This window comes from Myotis nattereri, assembly GCF_964212035.1.
Source record: "Myotis nattereri genome assembly, chromosome: 6".
Taxonomy (NCBI): Eukaryota; Metazoa; Chordata; class Mammalia; order Chiroptera; family Vespertilionidae; genus Myotis; species Myotis nattereri.
Window position 1 is genome coordinate 43,475,655 of NC_138081.1, and position 18,489 is coordinate 43,494,143.

The 18,489-nt window shown below is 39.6% G+C and overlaps 1 protein-coding gene across 2 annotated transcripts in view; it reads right to left on the reverse strand.

The window, feature by feature from the left end:
* The window catches only part of UBE3D (ubiquitin protein ligase E3D), a gene marked incomplete at its 3' end in the record, with an annotated part of 120,537 nt that extends 102,434 nt beyond the window's left edge, over positions 1 to 18,103 (reverse strand). The window contains exons 1-3 of one of the 2 annotated variants that reach the window (XM_081094262.1): positions 17,911 to 18,101; positions 14,080 to 14,170; positions 2,613 to 2,844 (exon numbers count right to left, since the gene is read on the reverse strand). In XM_081094262.1, the coding sequence (XP_080950388.1) occupies positions 2,613 to 2,844; positions 14,080 to 14,170; positions 17,911 to 18,088 (501 nt within the window). In that variant the 5' untranslated portion in view covers positions 18,089 to 18,101. Of the gene's footprint in view, positions 1 to 2,612; positions 2,845 to 14,079; positions 14,171 to 17,910 lie in introns of both variants that reach the window. The other variant, XM_081094263.1, reaches the window with a different exon arrangement.
* Between the last annotated feature and the right edge of the window lie 386 nt (positions 18,104 to 18,489).

An 18,489-nucleotide genomic window follows, 5' to 3' on the forward strand; every position in this document is an offset into this window, starting at 1 on the left:
TAATAAAACCCTTATAGGTAAATGGACCAAACATAGAACAACTGGTCGCTATGATGTGCACTGACCACCAGGGGGCAGACGCTCAATGCAGGAGCTGCCCCCTGGTGGTCAGTGTGCTCCTAGAGGGGTAGGGCTGCTCAGCCAGAAGCCAGGCTCAAAGATGGTGAGTGCAGTGTGGTGGCAGGAGCCTCTCCCGCCTCTGCTGCAGGCGGGTGGTAAGGAGCAAGGGGTCCCGGACTGCAAGAGGGATAAGCAGTCGGACATCCCCCAAGGGGTCCCAGACAGCGAGAGGGTGCAGGCCGGGCGGAGGGACCACCCCCCACCCCCAAGTGCACAAAATTTCATGCACCGGGCTTCTAGTCTATAATATAACTGAAGTTCAATTTAATTTGTTCTTTAAAAAAATATGGTAAAGTCGTATATGTGGCCATACTTTTGAGAATAATTTTATGAATCTTACAAAATGGTTGGGGTGCCATCCTTACCACTCTATTAAAAGACGCAAAGCTTCTATGCTGGTAGACATGAAAATATAGCACAAGAGATAACACACAAGTGCAAAAACAGGAAAATCTCAGCAGGTATCTTTTGAAAACAAAAGGTATATATCACTGCCATGCTAACACAGGCACGAACAACAAACTGTACACTCTATGGGGATACTGAAGGGAAGAAATATGATGGACATTATATGTGTGTGTTTACGCCGTTTTAAAAATCAGATCTTTTAAATTAAAATATTATAATACTTTTAATCTTATTCAAAGAGAAACTCTGCTTTGTAATACATTGTTCTTAACCTGTGCTTAAAGGAAAGACTAAAGCAAGTTGTGCAAGGAAACAGCCTAATAGTGTGGGAACTCTACAAAGCAAACATCAGAGACACTGTTGTGACTAATTAAATCAATATATCTGAGAGATGGCACTGATGCTCAGAGGGGATTAGACTCCTGTCCGAGTTTTTATTTTCCTTTGTGTTGTTTCCATTTCTAAGGACCCTTGATGTTGTCTCGCCAAAAAAAAACACGTTTCCCAAGAGATACCATTAGGATGCTGTGTCAACGTGTGACATTTCAAAACCCTGCTGGACGGCTAGGCTGGGTGGTATGAGAAACAGGTTTTCAACAGCGCAGAGCAGCCTTGTTCCCACAGGAGCCTTGAGAGCACTGTTTAAGCAGTCCCTCTAAATTTATGTTACTATTTTGGTCACGGGCATACGCTTTGGACTGCTGCAATATGCAATTAAAGTGAAACTTCCATCCAGGCTACCTTGAAAACAATCTTGCCAACAGTAGCTTGTCATGATAGTAATTTCCCAGTCTCCTTGATACTAAAAACCATAGTGTCTGAATAAGGAGGGTCTTCCTTTAAGAAATAGTATAGTTGTTCGCATTAAGAGAAATTGTTGTAAGTGGCATCCTATAACTGATAAAGATATAAATGCGAAGAATATATGTCAATAGTGTAGAATTTATCTAAAAAAGTGTAATTCATGGTTTCTCTTAATCTTCACTCCACTTCCACTCATGCCCTCCAAACATTTTAAAAAAATTTATAACTTAATCATAAAAATCAAAGTTAAAATACATAAAACAGTATAGTATTACAATATAAATTTAGTATAAAATATTTTAATAAAACCATATTAAACGTAATTATAACAGATTTACATTAACTTCTTACCATTTATCTTTTAACATTATAGAATAACATACTATAATTTAAAACGAACCATATTTAGGTAAAGGGATCTGGGTTACGGTGAGAGATGAGACATGTAAATAATTATAACAATTTAACCTTGTTATTTGAGGAACTTCCTTAATCTCCCTCAAAACAGAAAATAGTTCTATAAACTAACTTTCAACCCAAGAGCTGCCCAGCTGCTGCAAATTTCCTAAAGTGGCCCAGTTCTCATGACAAAAATTAAATGAGCTCTAGATGAAACTTAACATACATTGCCTATGTCCCTACCAATAAGCAGATGTTAAGATAAAAATTCTCTGGCAATGATGTTCTTTACCTTTTCAATCACATCTGTATTGACTTGCCATCAGGAGAATGATTTCTCACTGGACCAAGTCAATGCCATTGATTTTCTTTTAAAATAAGGTAAACCACTTGTTCTCTGTGGTGAGAGGAAATTGCCTTCTCCCTAAAGCAACTTGGAGAGCAAGAGCCACCTGACCTCATGCTGTCAACCACCAGCAGAGCCTGCAGCACAAGCTTCATTTCCACGCTTTTCCTCTTTTCTCTGGCGTCTGCGTTTATGACGTGAGCAGAAGTCTAGACTATGAACCTAACTGTAGTAGTTATCCTGGAGCAAGAGAACAATTTTAATTTAAATCAGACTATGAGGACAAAACGTACATGGATTATGGAATATTGTCCTCAAAACAAGAAAGTAAGTAGGGCACTTGGGTTTGTAAAATGGTAACATTCCCAATTCTAGACATGAAGAAATTCTCTCCCCTCCGTCCTTCAGCCCCTGTGGGCTGTTTCGGTCTTTAGAACAGTCTGTGTGACATACCCTGAATTAAGAAAAGATGGGAGAAGCCAGTTTCTAAGCCAACCTCTAAATTAGCACCAAGTATTCTGAAAAGGTATTTTACCGATTTAAAATGGTTCTCGGAAGACGGACAGTGCATCTCCCCTGGAGCTACTTGAGGACTTGGCTGCAACGTGTCACTTCTTAAATTCACCAAGTAGAAAGCGTCTCCAATAAGACAGTCGTTCTCTCGCGGATGAAGGCGCTTATTAGCAAAGGGGTCCGCATGGCAACACCATTCTCCAACCAGAGCTCCCCAGTTCTCCATCGGCAACGGGAGCACCCTGAGGAGCTTCCTAGTGGAAAGAGGAAAACTCTTTTTTACAGAACCAAACAGAAATGTGACAGTTGCTTAATTAAGTCTGCATGAAAGGTGGAAAACCCCTCATTAATGCCATTGTCCGCAGGGTTTATCTCTCCCTCTACATTACACAAGTATACACAACCCACTACAGACAATTCTGAAAAGACAGAGAGATTTGACGAAAACAAAAATCTTCCTTTCCTTACCACCCAAGGATAAGTGACTGCTTTGAACAAGATGGCATATTTCCTTGCCACCCTTTCAAGAGACAAAGCTGTGCACATGCATATAAAGTCAGAATATGTACAAACTGCATGTTGCCTTTGTTGTTTTATTTAGTTATAATCATGATTCTTAATGACTCCATTCTATTCCATAGGAATGCCAAAACTTTTAGATCATTCCCTCATTGTTAGATATTTAGGTTTTGAGCTTCTCATTATTAACAATCTTGTGGTGAACATTCTTATGGGAAAATAATCTTGTGAGAGATTAAAAGCACAAATGGAAAATAATCATTGATCACAATTCACTTCCTTTCGAGAGAGGAAGAAAGAGATACACATTGATATGAGAGAGAAACACGATTGGTTGCCTCCCGCACGCACCCTGACCAGGGATCAAACCCACAACCTGGGTATGTGCCCTGACCATAAATTGAACCTGCAGCCTTTTGGTGTACAGGATGACACTTGCACCAACTGAGCCACCCGGCCACAACTGGTATGCATATTTCTAAACCCAATACCTATATTGGCCAACTGCTTTTCAGAAAGGCTATGCCAATCTATAATTCTTCCACTTACCATCTTCAAAATTGAATACTATAATTTTTTTCATGTAATGGGTGAAATGTTTTCAATACTGCTTTTTTAAAAAAATTCTATTTATTTTTAGAGAGAGAGGAAAGAAAGGAGGAAGGGAGAGAGAGGGAAGAAGGGAGAGAGAGCAAGAGCGAGAGCGAGAGAGAAATACTGATGTGAGAAACATTGACTGGTTGCCTCCTGCACATGCCCTGACTTGGGATCAAACCCTCAGCCTAGGTATGTGCCCTGACTGGGAATCAAACCCGCCACCTTTTGGTGTACAGGACGACACTCCAACCAACTGAGCTACACTGGCCAGGGCTCCAATACTGTTTTAATTGGCACTTCTTTAATTCCTGGTGTGATTGAATTGGCTTTCATATTTATTGATCACTGTTTCTTCTGTGAATTGTGATCAATGATTATTTTCCAATGAGGTATTAGTCTATTCTTATTAATATGTAAAAGTATATTCTATGTTAAGAAGATCAGTCCTTTGTCTAACATCAGTGACAAATATTTTTGTGTTACTGCCTTTTAATTTAGTTCACGTCTTAAATTTCAAATCACTTAAGCCTGTTTTTTATGATCTCGCCCACTATTTTTAATAAATGTTTTGGAGTAATTTTAGATTTACAGAAAAGGTACAAAACCAGTACAGATAGTTCCCATATACATTTCAGCCAGCTCTCCCTTATGCTAACATCTTACATAACCATGGGAGATTTGTCAAAGTGCAGACTTTATCTGGATTTCCCTAGTTTTTCCACTAATGAACTCTTTTTCTGTTCCAGGATCCAATTCATGATAACGCACTGCATTTATTTAGTCATCGTGGTGCCCTCTTCTCCTCTGATCTGTGACAATTTCTCAGTCTTCCCTTATTTTTCAGGACCTTGAGATTTTTAAAAACTGCCAATCAAGTATTTTGTAGACTCTCCCTCAATTGAGTTTGTCTGATATTTTCTCAAGATTAGACTGGAGTTATGGGTTCCGGGGAAGTATACCAGATGTAAAGTGCACTTCTCATCACATCATATCAGAGGGTACACCTTATCAACATGACTTATCCCTGTGATGCTAATCTTGATCGCTTGGTTAAAATGGTATCTGCTAGGTTTCTCCACAAATAAAGCCACTATTTCTCCCTTTGCATACTCTTCCTATATCACTTGGAAGTGAGTCATAAAGTCCAGGCCACACTCAAGGGGAGAAAAATTAAGCGCTACTCTGCCATTATTTTTTATTCTTAGAACATCCTTAGAATTAAGTAGTCCCTTATATTAGCTACCAGGCTCTGTGTGTGTGTGTGTGCTTTAATAGATTCATTTATTTGCTGGACAACAACAGACAGCTGAGACTTTACCAGGAGGAAAGCCAAAGATGGTTTACTTCCATTCTACTCTAAGTTAGGATGATCAGTCGTCTAAGGGGAGAAGAAATGAGAGCAGGATAATGAGAAAATTTCAAAATAATTCATCCTCAGAGAAACTGAGAAGAGAAACAAGTTTTTTCTAATGTCTATGAGCACTGTGAAGCTTAAAGCATGCTGACTACTTACACACTTCGCTCCTGTTGAACTATGTACTTAATAAAAGTCAATTTTGTGTGATCACAGACCTATTTATGCCACTTATACATGCTATACTAGTTACAGAATTTAAATAGCATGTAATCCAAAGAAATATGTGTTGTTGCTATTCCTCTAAAAACTAAAGATTTCAGACTAGATGAAAGCTAGTTGTAATGAAAATCACTGGAAGGATGCAGGATATATAACTATAGAACACTGGGGAGAGGGAGAAAAAGAAAAAAAACCTAAAAAAATTCTGGTATCAGACTGTTTCAACAATTTTTCATTTCACTTTAAAGAAACCTGGAAGTTGTAGATGATGAATTTTTGATGGCTTAAGTGAAAAAAGCTACACAACAGTGGAGTCATATTCAACAGAAAGATATTGGTTCCATAATAGAATACTAGTAAATTAATGCACATTTGTATGTTTTAAATTAAAATATTTAAGATGCAAATGTATCATTTTTTAATCATTTCCTTTTTCTTTGATTCCCCACTCAACCATGAGTCTCATAAAAGGGCAATTACAATATGGAAGACATTTAATTTAGAACTCTAGAGGACAGAGCTGAGAACAAGAAAGACTAATTTTAGTTTAATATAAGGCAAAACGTTCCCTTTCAAAGTAGAAAATCATGCTCCACTAGCATTATTCAAGCTGCTGAACCTGTTACAAATATTAAGAAACGATTCTTTCAACATACGTTTTCTAAAAGTCTACTATGAACCAGGCATTCTGCTGACAAAAATATTAATACATACAGTCTCTTCTCTCAAGGGACTTATGTTCTAGTAGGAGACACAGACCTATAAACAAATAATAAAATCATAATATAATAAATGCGCATAACAAAGTAGTTGTTCTAAATTCTTATAGGGCGGAGGGGAGGGGACAGCTCAAACTCCCTTGAACATTTGATGAAAGCTTTATAGCCCCTTCAAACATACATTCCCACATGCACACAAAATTGATATATTACTTTAGAGGATTCATTTATGGATTCATAAAACCAGTCCATGAACTCAGGGCAATATGTACAAAGTGCTAGAGGACTATACATGGACTTCAGAGAAGAAGGAACATCTGAGCTGACATCTGAAGGATAAATAGGAGTTCTCTAGGCAATGAAAGAAATTAAGGGCATCACTGGGTGAAGGAAACAATATGAAGATGGCACCACATCTGTTTAACTCACCACTGCATTCCTCGTGTCAGGCACAGTGCCTGACACAAAGTGTAAGCTCTTAAATATTTGTTCAAGGAATGAGCAAGCATATTTTGATAACTTTAATATGGGAGGTCCCTGGCTGGGTCTGTTGCATACTCAGATAAAAGAGTTAACAAATCTTTTCCTTGCCTTCTTGAGAATCTGAACTTTGGTTTAACCACCTAGTTCTATTCCTCTGGGAGCCAAGTAGATGGTAGACATGAATTATATTGCTAGGCAACACTGCTTATGGTAAAAAACAATCCCTGCTTGGTATCTTGCATTTGGACTGGTAGGAAATATGAATGAGCTGTAAAAATCTGATGAGCATGCCATGCGTTGGACTTCCCCGAATGCAGTCTTTTGTGGGCAACTACAATATGGATCTTGATCTTTGTATCTAGAACAGTGATGGCGAACCTTTTGAGCTCGGCGTGTCAGCATTTTGAAAAACCCTAACTTAACTCTGGCGCCGTGTCACATATAGAAATTTTTTGATATTTGCAACCATAGTAACACAAAGACTTATATTTTTGATATTTATTTTAAATGCCATTTAACAAAGAAAAATCAACCAAAAAAATGAGTTCGCGTGTTTGCCATCACTGATCTAGAACCATACACATGGGTAGTCTACAGTCCCCATACAGGTATAGGAGCCGTCACTTGTTTGAACTGCTGCAAGATGCCTGCTCAGAGGAACTCCTGATGCAGGCCTGGTGGCAGGAAATGTGGCCCGTGGTGGTGTTGAGTCTGAACGTGTAGTTAAACTTAGAAGACCTCTGGTGGGCACTACATACAGCTTTTCCATCTAATGTTTCCTACCACTCTGTGAGACAAGAATCTGCATTCCTCAGAGGGGGAAAGGTATTTCTGATGTTTGAAAGAACAAAACTTTTAAGAACAAAAGATGTATTTTAATCACAGCTGTACTGAAAACCAAAACTCTAATCTAATCTACTTCCCAGAACTTTCACAACAAAATAGATACCTTTTCTTTCTCACAGTAGTTTTAAGGTAAAAATGCGCAGAAGCTCAGGAAAAGAGTGAAATGATCTCTTGAATTTTCTCTCAGCTCAAGATTCTAAGATGTACAGTAACATGTTTCTAATAAATTAGAATTTCCTAATTTTTTAAAACTTATCTTGATTGTTGAAAGTATTACAGATGCCCCCCTCCCCCATTTTTTATTCCCATTGACCCCTTCCACTCCACACCCACCCCTCCCAGGCCTTCACTACACTATTGTCTATGTCCATGGGCTATGCATATGCATGGGCTATTGTTAATCTCGCTCCACCCCCACCCCCACCTTCCCTCTGAGATTCCACTGTCTGTTCCATGCTTCTATCTCTGGATCTATTTTATTCATCAGTTTATTTTGTTCATTAGAGTCCACATATGAGTGAGATCATGTGATACTTATCTTTATCGGAGTAGCTTATTTCACTTAGCACAATAATTTCCAGGTCCCTCCATGCTGTCTCAAAGGGTAAGAGATCCTTCTTTTCACAAGTATATAGTATTCCATGGTGTAAATGTACCACAGCTCTTTAATCCACTCATCTACTAATGGGCACTTGGACTATTTCCAGATCTTAGCTATTGTAAATTGTGCTTCTATGAATACAGGGGTGCATATATTCTTTCTGATTGGTATTTTGGGTTTCTTAGGATATATTCCTAAAAGTGGGATCACTGGGTCAAATGGTGGTTGCATTTTTAATTTTTTGAGGGAACTCCATACTGTTTTCCATAATGGCTGCACCAGTCTGCATTCCTACCAGTAGTATACTAGGGTTCCCTTTTCTCCACATCCTTGCCAGAACTTATCATTTGTTGATGACAGCCGTTCTGACAGGTGTGAGGTGATATCTCATTGTCCTTCTGATTTACATTTCTCTGATGATTAGTGACTGTGAGCATTTTTTTCATATGTCTCTTGGCCTTCTGTATGTCCACTTTGGAGAAGAAAGAGAAACTCAAAAAACAATCCCATTTACCATTGTAACAAAAAATTAAGAAACTTAGGAAGAAACTTAAGCAAGGAGGTAAAAGACCTGTACTCAGAAAACTACAGATGTTGAAAAGAGAGAGGAAGATATAAACAAGTGGAAGAAAATACTGTGTTCATAGATTGATAAAATTAACATCATTAATATGTCCATAGTACCCAGAGCAGTCTATAGATTCAATGCAATCCCTATTAAAATACCAAGGCATATTTCACAGAGCTAATTATTTTTAATGCATCTTAAGCATAGGCTTTAGGGAAAAATAACTTAAAATAGATACTTTTAATCAAAACTGATTATTTAAAACTTAAACATATAGACCAGAAAATGAAATGTCCTTTAACTTTAGAATCAACCATTAGTCAGTGAAAATAACAATGGTAACATCATAGAGCTTTTACAGATTGAATTACAACCAAACAGACATTAAGCATTTTAAGAATAACACCAAATGTCTAAAGCTCAAAATATGGCTGCTGGGATTTAGGTAAATTCAGCTGGCATTATTTAACAGGTAGGTTCCAAACCTATGAACCTAACTTTGCATTTTATTACCATTATGTACATAGTATGACTAGATCCATAAAAGTATAACCATTTTATTCCAAAAGTTTGTACAGTATTACTAATAATCCAGTTTGTACGTGTACTCTTTCTCACTTCTTTGTTCTCATTCATAAAAAAGTGATGGTATTCATGGGAATAGATTTTTTTAGGCTACAATTACAGCTGGTCTGTCAAGTAGACCAATCGATTGGTTGGATATTGTGACATCTCTTAATCTATAATAATAAAAGCATAATATGCTAATTAGACTGGACGTCCTTCTGGACAACGTTCTGGAGCCAGGGATGCGAAAGAAGCCTGGGTCCCAGGTGCCTGCTGGAGGCTGGAGGGAAGCCTGGGTCCAGGTGCCAGAGGGAAGCCGGTGCAGGCAGCTGGGGGAAGGAAGGCCCACTCTTGCATGAATTTTGTGCATCGGGCCTCTAGTGTTTCAATAAAGTCCATTTTGCATGTTTCCTTCTAGAGTTTCAATGCCCTCATGAGCTGCTGGGCTGACACCTAGTGCTGCTGGTGCAGGTGGAATGGGGAGGGCCTCTCCAGAGACCTCAGGAGACCTCTCAAATGGGCTGAAAATCAAACGGCATATGTTTGAAAGTCTGGCCAACTGATGTAATTCAAGTCTGCCCTGAATTTATTTCTCAAAGACATAAATTCCAAATGCAATGACCATTTAGCTGTTTCTGAGACTATTCACAAAGAAGTAAATTTTGTTATTATTGCTGCTTTATATTAAGGTCTGTGAGTCTCAACAAGAACATAATAAAAAATTGTATATGTTCAGACAATTTTTATAGTAAAACTCTGCTGAACTAGTAAAATGCAAATTGGACATTTTCTTGTAAAGGAGCAAGGCAGTATTTATATTCAAATACCAAAACAAATGGCTAAGAGCATGTACTCCTAGGTTCAGAAAAAAGACTACTACTACACATAGCAGATTTCCAGTGCCCTGGTACTAAAAAGAATTAAAGCCATAATGAGTCTTAATAGGTTAAACAGTCCTCTGCACCTTACTTCTATAATTTGCTTGACAAGAAAAAAAAAAAAAAAAAGGGAACAGCATTAGTCTTGCAGCATCCGAATTACATGAATCACAGAACCCAGGCACAACTTTATGAACTTCACTAACCACAGATGAGGAAACTGGGGCCCAGAGAATTAAACTGACTTGTTCCCAGATGATAAGGTTAGCCAGCAAGCAGATCTTAGGTCTGCCCCACTGCTCCTATTAGAGGGGCTCCCAGTGCAGATAAATCAACATTTTCCAAGGTGCTTTCCTGGTAAAGATGTCTACAATTAGTTCATTGTGATTATAGCACATTCAAGCCTCTTTTGAAATACCTTTGGTTTTATTCTCTACATAACAAGAACAGAAGATGCCCTTATCACTATGTAGAACAGATAACTGGGTGTGTGTGTGTGTGGGGGGGGGGGGGGGGGGTGAGAAGACCACTGAGCTTACTGCACACAGTCAACATGAAATCCTTGTACAGATACTGGAGGAATCACGTTTCTCCATAAAACAAAGTCATAGGGCATACTGCCTAAGAGTAAAATGTAAGCTAACGTGAGGCAAGGACTCAGTCAAATAAGAAGGGAGAAAGGTGGATCATTTCCCTGGCACACCTATAAAATGCAGTGTAGTAAACCAAAGAGGTTTAAAAAAACTAAACAAGGTAATTTACTAGTTTGGTGATAAGACCAATTATGGAAAAGGGAGTGGAAGGAGTCTATAGAACCAATAAAAAAGAGCTTGTTGAGCATTAATATTCCATGTGTTACAGCCTTTAACTCTCTTCACGAATTTGGAAAATAGGCCTCATTTTTTCTACTTAAGAAAAAGGTGACTTCAGGGTATCTACCCCCAAATTTTAAAAACATATATTCATAAAGATATATGCACCCCTATGTTCATTACAGCATTAGTCGTGATAGCCAAGACATGGAAGCAACCTAAGTGTGCTTCGATAGATGGTTTCATAAAGGAGATGTGGTACACTCGTACAACGCAACACTACTCAGACAGAAGAAAGGATAAAATACTGCCATTTGCAACAACATGGGTAGATCTTGAGAGTATCATGTTAAAGAGTCGGACAGAAAAGGACAAGAACCACATATAAACCACTCGTGTGGATATAAAAGAGAAAACAACAAATGAACAAACTCATAGACACGGACAGCGGTATGAAGGGGACTAGAGGATAAAGAAGGTAAAAGGGGTCAAATATATGGTGACAGAGGAAGATCAGACTATGAGTGGTGAGAGTACAATGCAATGTACAGGTCATGTATTATAGAACTGTACACTTGAAACTTATAATGTTAGCTAAAAAAAGAAGCTGAGGTGATATGGACAGGTTCCCCAGCTACTAAGTGGTGAAGCTGGAGTTCAAACCCTGATCCCACTCTCCCACTCTCACTTCCACACTACAGGGCCTCCTAGTGGTCAGGGTTAGGGAGAGTAAATACAGACTTTCAGTGTTAGCCTCTACTAAGCCCTTCTAGTTCCCAATCCCATGACTGTAAAAAAGGATCGACACAAAACAGAAGGTGCAGTTCCTGACTAGGAAAACGGGGACTACAGATAAAAGTTTCTCATACCCATCACCCTTTTCCAATGAAATATCAGCCAGCAGTCAATGAGCATAACCTCCACTGTAAGCAGCACCAGGAAACACTGTTACACTGAGTTTCACCTGTTCCTGCTGAAACTACTAGGTCAGCTCATTGCTGTGCAGGCATGCATGTGTAGGAAACTTCACATGAGAATTAAACCAAAGCCTGAAGTAGACGGAGACAAGGAAAACCTTCTTGGTTAAACTGCTATGTAAACTGGGATCCTCTGACCCTCTCAGGCTAAGGTGAGCCTATCACAGAGCGCGCACTCTGCAGCAACTTCAGCCTCTGCTAATTCGATCAAGAACATTCTCTCCTCTACAGGTTGAGAATCACCTCATTTCTCACCCAAGATAATCATTCAGAGGATGCTTCCTTCACAACCTCCCATTTCCACCAAAGTAACTTTCTGCTATCTCATCTACCTGGGGCACTGCCAGGAATCATAAAGCAAGCAAGAGAGGATGGCAGGAGGCCAAAATAAACACCCTAACGTTTATTTAATTCAACCCAGCAAGAATTTATTGAAGGTGCATTATTCACCAGGCATGATGCCTGATGCTGGAGATCTTGGTGATGATGATGGTAAGAATAATTACAGTAGCAGCTACCACATACTGAATGCTTAGCATGTCCCAAACTTGGTTATAAACACTTAAATTCATTGGATCCTCCAGACAACCCTAAGAGGTAGCTCCTATTGTTATCTATGTGTTTGTAGTAAGGATATTGAGGCATGGAGTGGTTAAGTAACTAGCCCAGGGTCACATCCAGGAAGTGGTGATGTGAGCCCAGACTGGCTGGTTTCTGGGTCTGTACTACTAGCCACTAGAGTACACTGCACTCTAAATATGAGTAGGGATTAGGGATATAGGGGTCAATAAGACTATCCTCACCCCAGAGCCTACAGTTTAATCAGGAAGACAGGCAAATAAATCTTAGAGGGAGATTAGACTATGGGTGGTGAGCAGAGAAGGCTCCCAGCAGTAGATGACATTTAATTTAGGAGCTGAATTTAGGAGTGAACCTGAGGGAAATAGGGTACGGGGTACATTCCACGGGAGAGAGTAGCTCTCACTAAGCCAGCTAGGGTGGAGAAAAGCCTGGAGAGTCGGGGGATGCAGGCTGATCACTAGAGCTGTGCACAGAATGTGTGTACATAACGGTGTGCTGTTTTGGGGACAAAGAAAGGAAGTTGAGGGTGGAAAGGTAAATAGAAACAAACTCATAAAGGACCTGGCATGGCATGCTAACGTCTTACGGACTTTACCTTGAAAGATGTGGAAGGGCTTGAACAGGGGAGCCAGCTGCATTTGGGAATAATCACTCGATAGTGCAGAAATGTTCAGAAGAGGATGAACCTGGAGGAAGGCTAAGCAGATAGGGAGCTGGCAACAAGTGCTATTAGGTGAGAAGACAGTAGCCTGGAGGGAGGTAGTAGCACTGGGGTGGAGGAATGTGGACTTGAAAGAAATGCAGGGAAGGAAGTAGCAAAAGTAGTTGGTGAGTGACTATATATGGGGGGCAAGGAGGAACCCAGAGACACCACCAGGAATCTACCTTGAAGATGCAGTAGAGGTCTGCATGCCCTCAGACAAGGAGCCCTGGAAGAGGAGCAGGTTTCAGATATGGAGAAGGACCCATTTGCATGTAAGTCTCAGGCACTTGTCTTGGAGGAAATGCACCAAAGAACTCTAAATTCTTTTTAAAAATATTGTTAACCAGTGTAAGGTTTTCATTTGTCTTTCCCATGTATGAGTGATCAGAAGCTGAAAATTCAGGGGGAAGGGTTTGTGCCCAGGAAACAAGGAGGCTGACAGGAGGAAGGGAGCAGATGGGAAAATGATTCAACAAGACAACTTGGGAATGCAAAGGTACCACAAAGAGCCCTTTCCATCTCAGTGGGGCAATCACAGCACACCGTAAGAACAGATTATAAGGTTAGCCTGATCATCAAGAGAAGGTTCATTTGTGTTCTCTATATGCTGTTTTAACAAGCAGGGAAATAGGAACTGGATTTCAGACAGGCACTAATAGAAATAGTTCAAATAAAAAGTTGTGCTGCAAAACCTTCCTTTTTAGAAATGTCACTTAATGTGGAAAATCCCATTCACCAACATGATGGATAAAACATGCAATAGGTCCCAAGTCTATTTTTGTAAGAGAGATGCTTCAGTGATCGACACTATTCCACCAAGATAACCAACCCTTCCCCCCTCAAAGCCAGCATCCTATTGTTCCCCCTGGTCGGCCTGAGAAGACTTAACTGCTCTGTGATTGCTGGAGAGTTTTATGGCCGATGTTGTTCAAAGTGGCATTAAGCTGGCTCTCGTTTTAAGGCCATACACTGTTCCCTTGGCGATTACTTCAAAAACTCTGATAGGAAAGAGAAAAGCATCGCCAGGCACAGAATTAATCAATGTAAGACGCATTCCTTACCTGTCCCTTATTATGACTTCACCGCAGGACTGGCAATAAAATGTGCAGCAGTCTTGGGCTTCTGAGCTTTGATTAAACATTGAAGTCAGCTCTAAAGGAAATCAATGACACAGAAATCTTAGAGGTTTGGGACAAATATGTTAACATATTTATAAGAGTGTAACAGTCACAATAAATTACCATCAATAAATACTGTTTATGATGTACCCAGAAGTACACATTTAATTAGTATTATCTGATGACTCAACCAGAAGTAAATATTGTGAAGTGTTTTCAAAAACAACAGATTTTGCTTGTTCCGGAGCCAGGTATTGCCCAGATTGTTCATGTCACACACTGTTATTTCTCTCATTCCATAAACACCAACATTAAAGATGAAGAAAAAGGGGCTATTTCTTTCCTATCAGGCTAACTACACAGAGCTTCACCATTCTCGGCTTTCTTCTGCTACGTCTGAGGTATAGTTTTTCATCATTGTGACTGCAGGTGAATAAAGCTTTTAAATTTAAGTTTAATTTGATTTAAATAAGATTTATGTCCACTTTGGCATATTACCAGTATGTACTAACAAAATGAATCTTGAAACTGGTCTATTGGACAGGTTCCTGAATATGGAATGGCTCCTAAGAAAAATTCAATCTCTTAAGAGCAAAACTCAATTTCTGATTAAAGCTGTGGAAAAACATATATTTCCCACATTATGTGAAATGCAGCATAAGCAGTATATTCTCTGTTTCCTTTATTTATTCATGAAGAAAAATTTTTTTTCATTCTCTTCCCCCCTGCCCCCGAAAAAATACCCACCAAAATATGTGTTATATTTAAAAATATAAAGAAATGAGAATCAGGCAATTTAAATTTGGTTTATGTTATTTTGTATGTATGGTAAGATTAAGCAGACCTAGGTAAGACATCCAAAAATATTCTTTTCAGAACCAGTAAACAAATTTTCAGTGAAATACTCCCCTCTGCTGGTCACCCAGCATGATCCTCTAGCTCAGGTTCAAGTCAGAACTTTCAGATACAGGGTATCCTGGGAGAGGCACCACCACCTGGGGATAAACCTCATGCTTGTGCTATATCAGATTTGTGTTCCCCATCAAGGTTATGATCTGACCTAAGTTACATTCAAAACAGTGTGACAATACGTTTACTATAATCCCTAGAAGAAAGTTCTTACAATAGAAAAGTTAACTTTTTAAAAACCCCGCATCACAACTGAATGCTAAAAATTTCAAAACTCTCTTCCTACAATAGATTCCGACTGATTCAAGCTTACATCAGTATGCATCTATCTAGTATTTATTTATTCAGTACCTATTATGAGCAAAGCTCTAAAGCAATTAAGTACGGAGGACTATTTCGCATATCTTTTCATGCACTACAGAACAAGCTTTTGAAAGCTTTCCTTTTTCAGATATTTGAGTAAAATATGTTTCAGAACCAGAAAGAAACAGGAGACCAATGAATGCAAACAACACATAGCAGTCAATTTATTTTGTCCTCCAGTCAAAACTAAACAATAATGCTTGCTGACTTAAATTTTTTTAAATAGTTCAAGTTTTGCTATTTGCATATTAACTGTTACAAAATATGGGTAGGTGATAAACCAATTCTTGATTCTGAAAGGTCTCCATACCCCCTAAGTATGGGCCCTAAAATCATGTTCCCAGGAAACGAACAGTAGATCTGAAACACCCCACTGTGCCGTTTCCCAAGTTCCAGACGGCGACTGCTGTGACTGTCCGTCACTGCGACAGAGAGGGTGATGACAGGACAAGGGCCAGCCTCCAGGCTTCTTCCCTGCCACACCACTCCCTCCGCCTACATTAGGTACACTGGGGAGTGTGGGTGTGCTTCCCGTCTAGTCACCCACTCTGCTTCCCATGAATAGTCCAACAGTCATTCTCAGTGTTTATCTTACACCATTTAAGCTCCATGGCATTTCTTTTCCCTATCTCTTATCCCTAAAACCAACTCTACCCACCTCAGACTAGTTATTCATCAACCCGGGACACGAGCAAAATTACTCTCCAGCAAATAAGGAGCGAAACTCGCTCTCTATCTTCTCTTCCCTTTCAAAAGCCAGCAAAAAGACTCAGGGGAACTGAAAAAGGCTCCTATCTTTTAAATGGCTCTTCAAAACAATCTGCCGGACCCCACCACTGGCTCCATGCAGTTCAGATGAAAGGCTTAGTAAAAATGAGGCAGCAGTGAAGTCTAAGGGTATAGCTGGGAGAAATAAAATCCTTCTCTGATAATGAGCATCTATCAGTCCTCTGCACCGTACTTCTATAAAGTTCTCCATTTTAACATCATGTTAATCCTCAAAAGTATATTACTGCCCTGCCTGGTTTGGCTCAGTGGATAGAGCGTCGGCCTGCATACTGAAGGGTCCCAGGTTCAATTCTGGTCAAGGGCATGTACCTTGGTTGCGGGCACGTCCCCAGTGGGGGATGTGCAGGAGGCAGCTGATGGATGTTTCTCTCTCATCGATGTTTCTAACTCTCTATCCCACTCCCTTCCTCTCTGTAAAAAATCAATAAAATATATTTTTTAAAAAGTATATTACTTAGATGGTAAGAAATGTAATAAACCAATAATTTTATTCAATAAATTATTCTGAGAAACACTTTTACTATCTTACTGAATCAATGTACCAGTAACAAATATTGGAAATAAGATAGGCATAACAACATTCAAAATTAAATTATGTATCATACTCAATTTCAGAATCTTTGTATGGACTATTCTATTTGGAAATGTCTCTACATGGATGGGATCATTTCCATCATTCAGTTCTCTGATCAAATATCGCCTCTTTCGAGTGGCCTTCTCCATCACTCTCCACCCAACCCCAGTCACTCCCTATCCCATCATTTGGCTTTACTTTGCCCATGGCGCTTTTCTCTGTATCCAAGTAATTAATTTGGTCATTATCTATTCCCACGCATTACAATGTAAGCTCCCTGAAGCCAGAGACCCTCCTAGCTTGTTCACATCTGTATCGCTATAATCTAGAGCAATTCCTAACTCAAAATATAAGGTAATGGTTACTGAATTAATGAATTTCTATGTAACGCTTTAAAATAAACTACATCTTTCACAAACCATCTTACTTCACCTTCATATCAGCTCTGTGAGCCAGGTAATTTTACAATTAAAGAGACGAAGCAGAGGTATATGGAAAATCTTCGCGAACTTCTGCTCAATTTTGTTGTGGACCTAAAATTGCTCTAAAAAGTAAGTGTATTAGGAAGAAACAAAAACCACTAAAAAGAAAAATCCAAAATAAACAAAACCTCAGAAAGATTATGTGACACGTTTAACTGCACATAGCTGATAAATGGCAGAGCTGGCTAAGACCCTAGATCAGCGGTTCTCAACCTGTGGGTCACGACCCCTTTGGGGGTTGAACGACCCTTTCACAGGGGTCGCCTAAGACCATCGGAAAACACATATATAATTACATATTGTTTTTGTGATTAATCACTATGCTTTAATTATGTTCAATTTGTAACAATGAAAATACATCCTGCATATCAGATATTTACATTATGATTCATAACAGTAGCAAAATTACAGTTATGAAGTAGCAACGAAAATAATTTTATGGCTGGGGGTCACCACAACATGAGGAACTGTATTAAAGGGTCGCGGCATTAGGAAGGATGAGAACCACTGCCCTAGATCTTTTCCACTCCCAGCTCTTTCCATGCCACTGATGAGCAGCTATTTCCACCTGGGAAAATTCAACTTCTTAGGGGAAAAATCACCCTTGATTTGTAGTGAAAAAGTTAATGCAGAAACAGGAGTGCTAGCATTGCTTACTTGTGCTGAATTCTGTCCGCGCCTGCAGCCGCAGGTGTAGTCCATCTCCAGCCACATACTGCAGCCCATGGCCAGAGGAAGGCACAAGCCTGACCTCTGCTGGAAGGCAGATCTCTGTGCAGCCTCCAGGGGTTTTCACCTGGAGCGAGGAGGGAGTTATGGAAATATCCATGGGCATACCTCCTTCTTTGGGCTCTCTGGCAATTAAAAATAAAACACACAACAATTATTTCTCATTGCTGAAAACCACATGATGAAAGAAACAAAAACGGCCAACAATCTCTCTGTTCCTCTTCAGTAAAGGCCCTAAAGTTAACTATCCCAGAAAAATAACAGTGAGCCAAGCATTATAAACTTATGAACAATAATAGATACAGAGGCAGAGCTGCCTCAAACTGATTGTCAAACTGCAGTGGGAAGGCCGGGGATGGTTGGGGGGCAGGAGGGAGGGGGGTAAGAGATCAATGGAAGGACTTGTATGCATGCATATAAGCATAACCAATGGACATAAGACACTGGGGGGTGCGGGAGGCCAGGGGATTGTCAAGGGCGGGGGAAAAAAAAGGACACATATGTAAT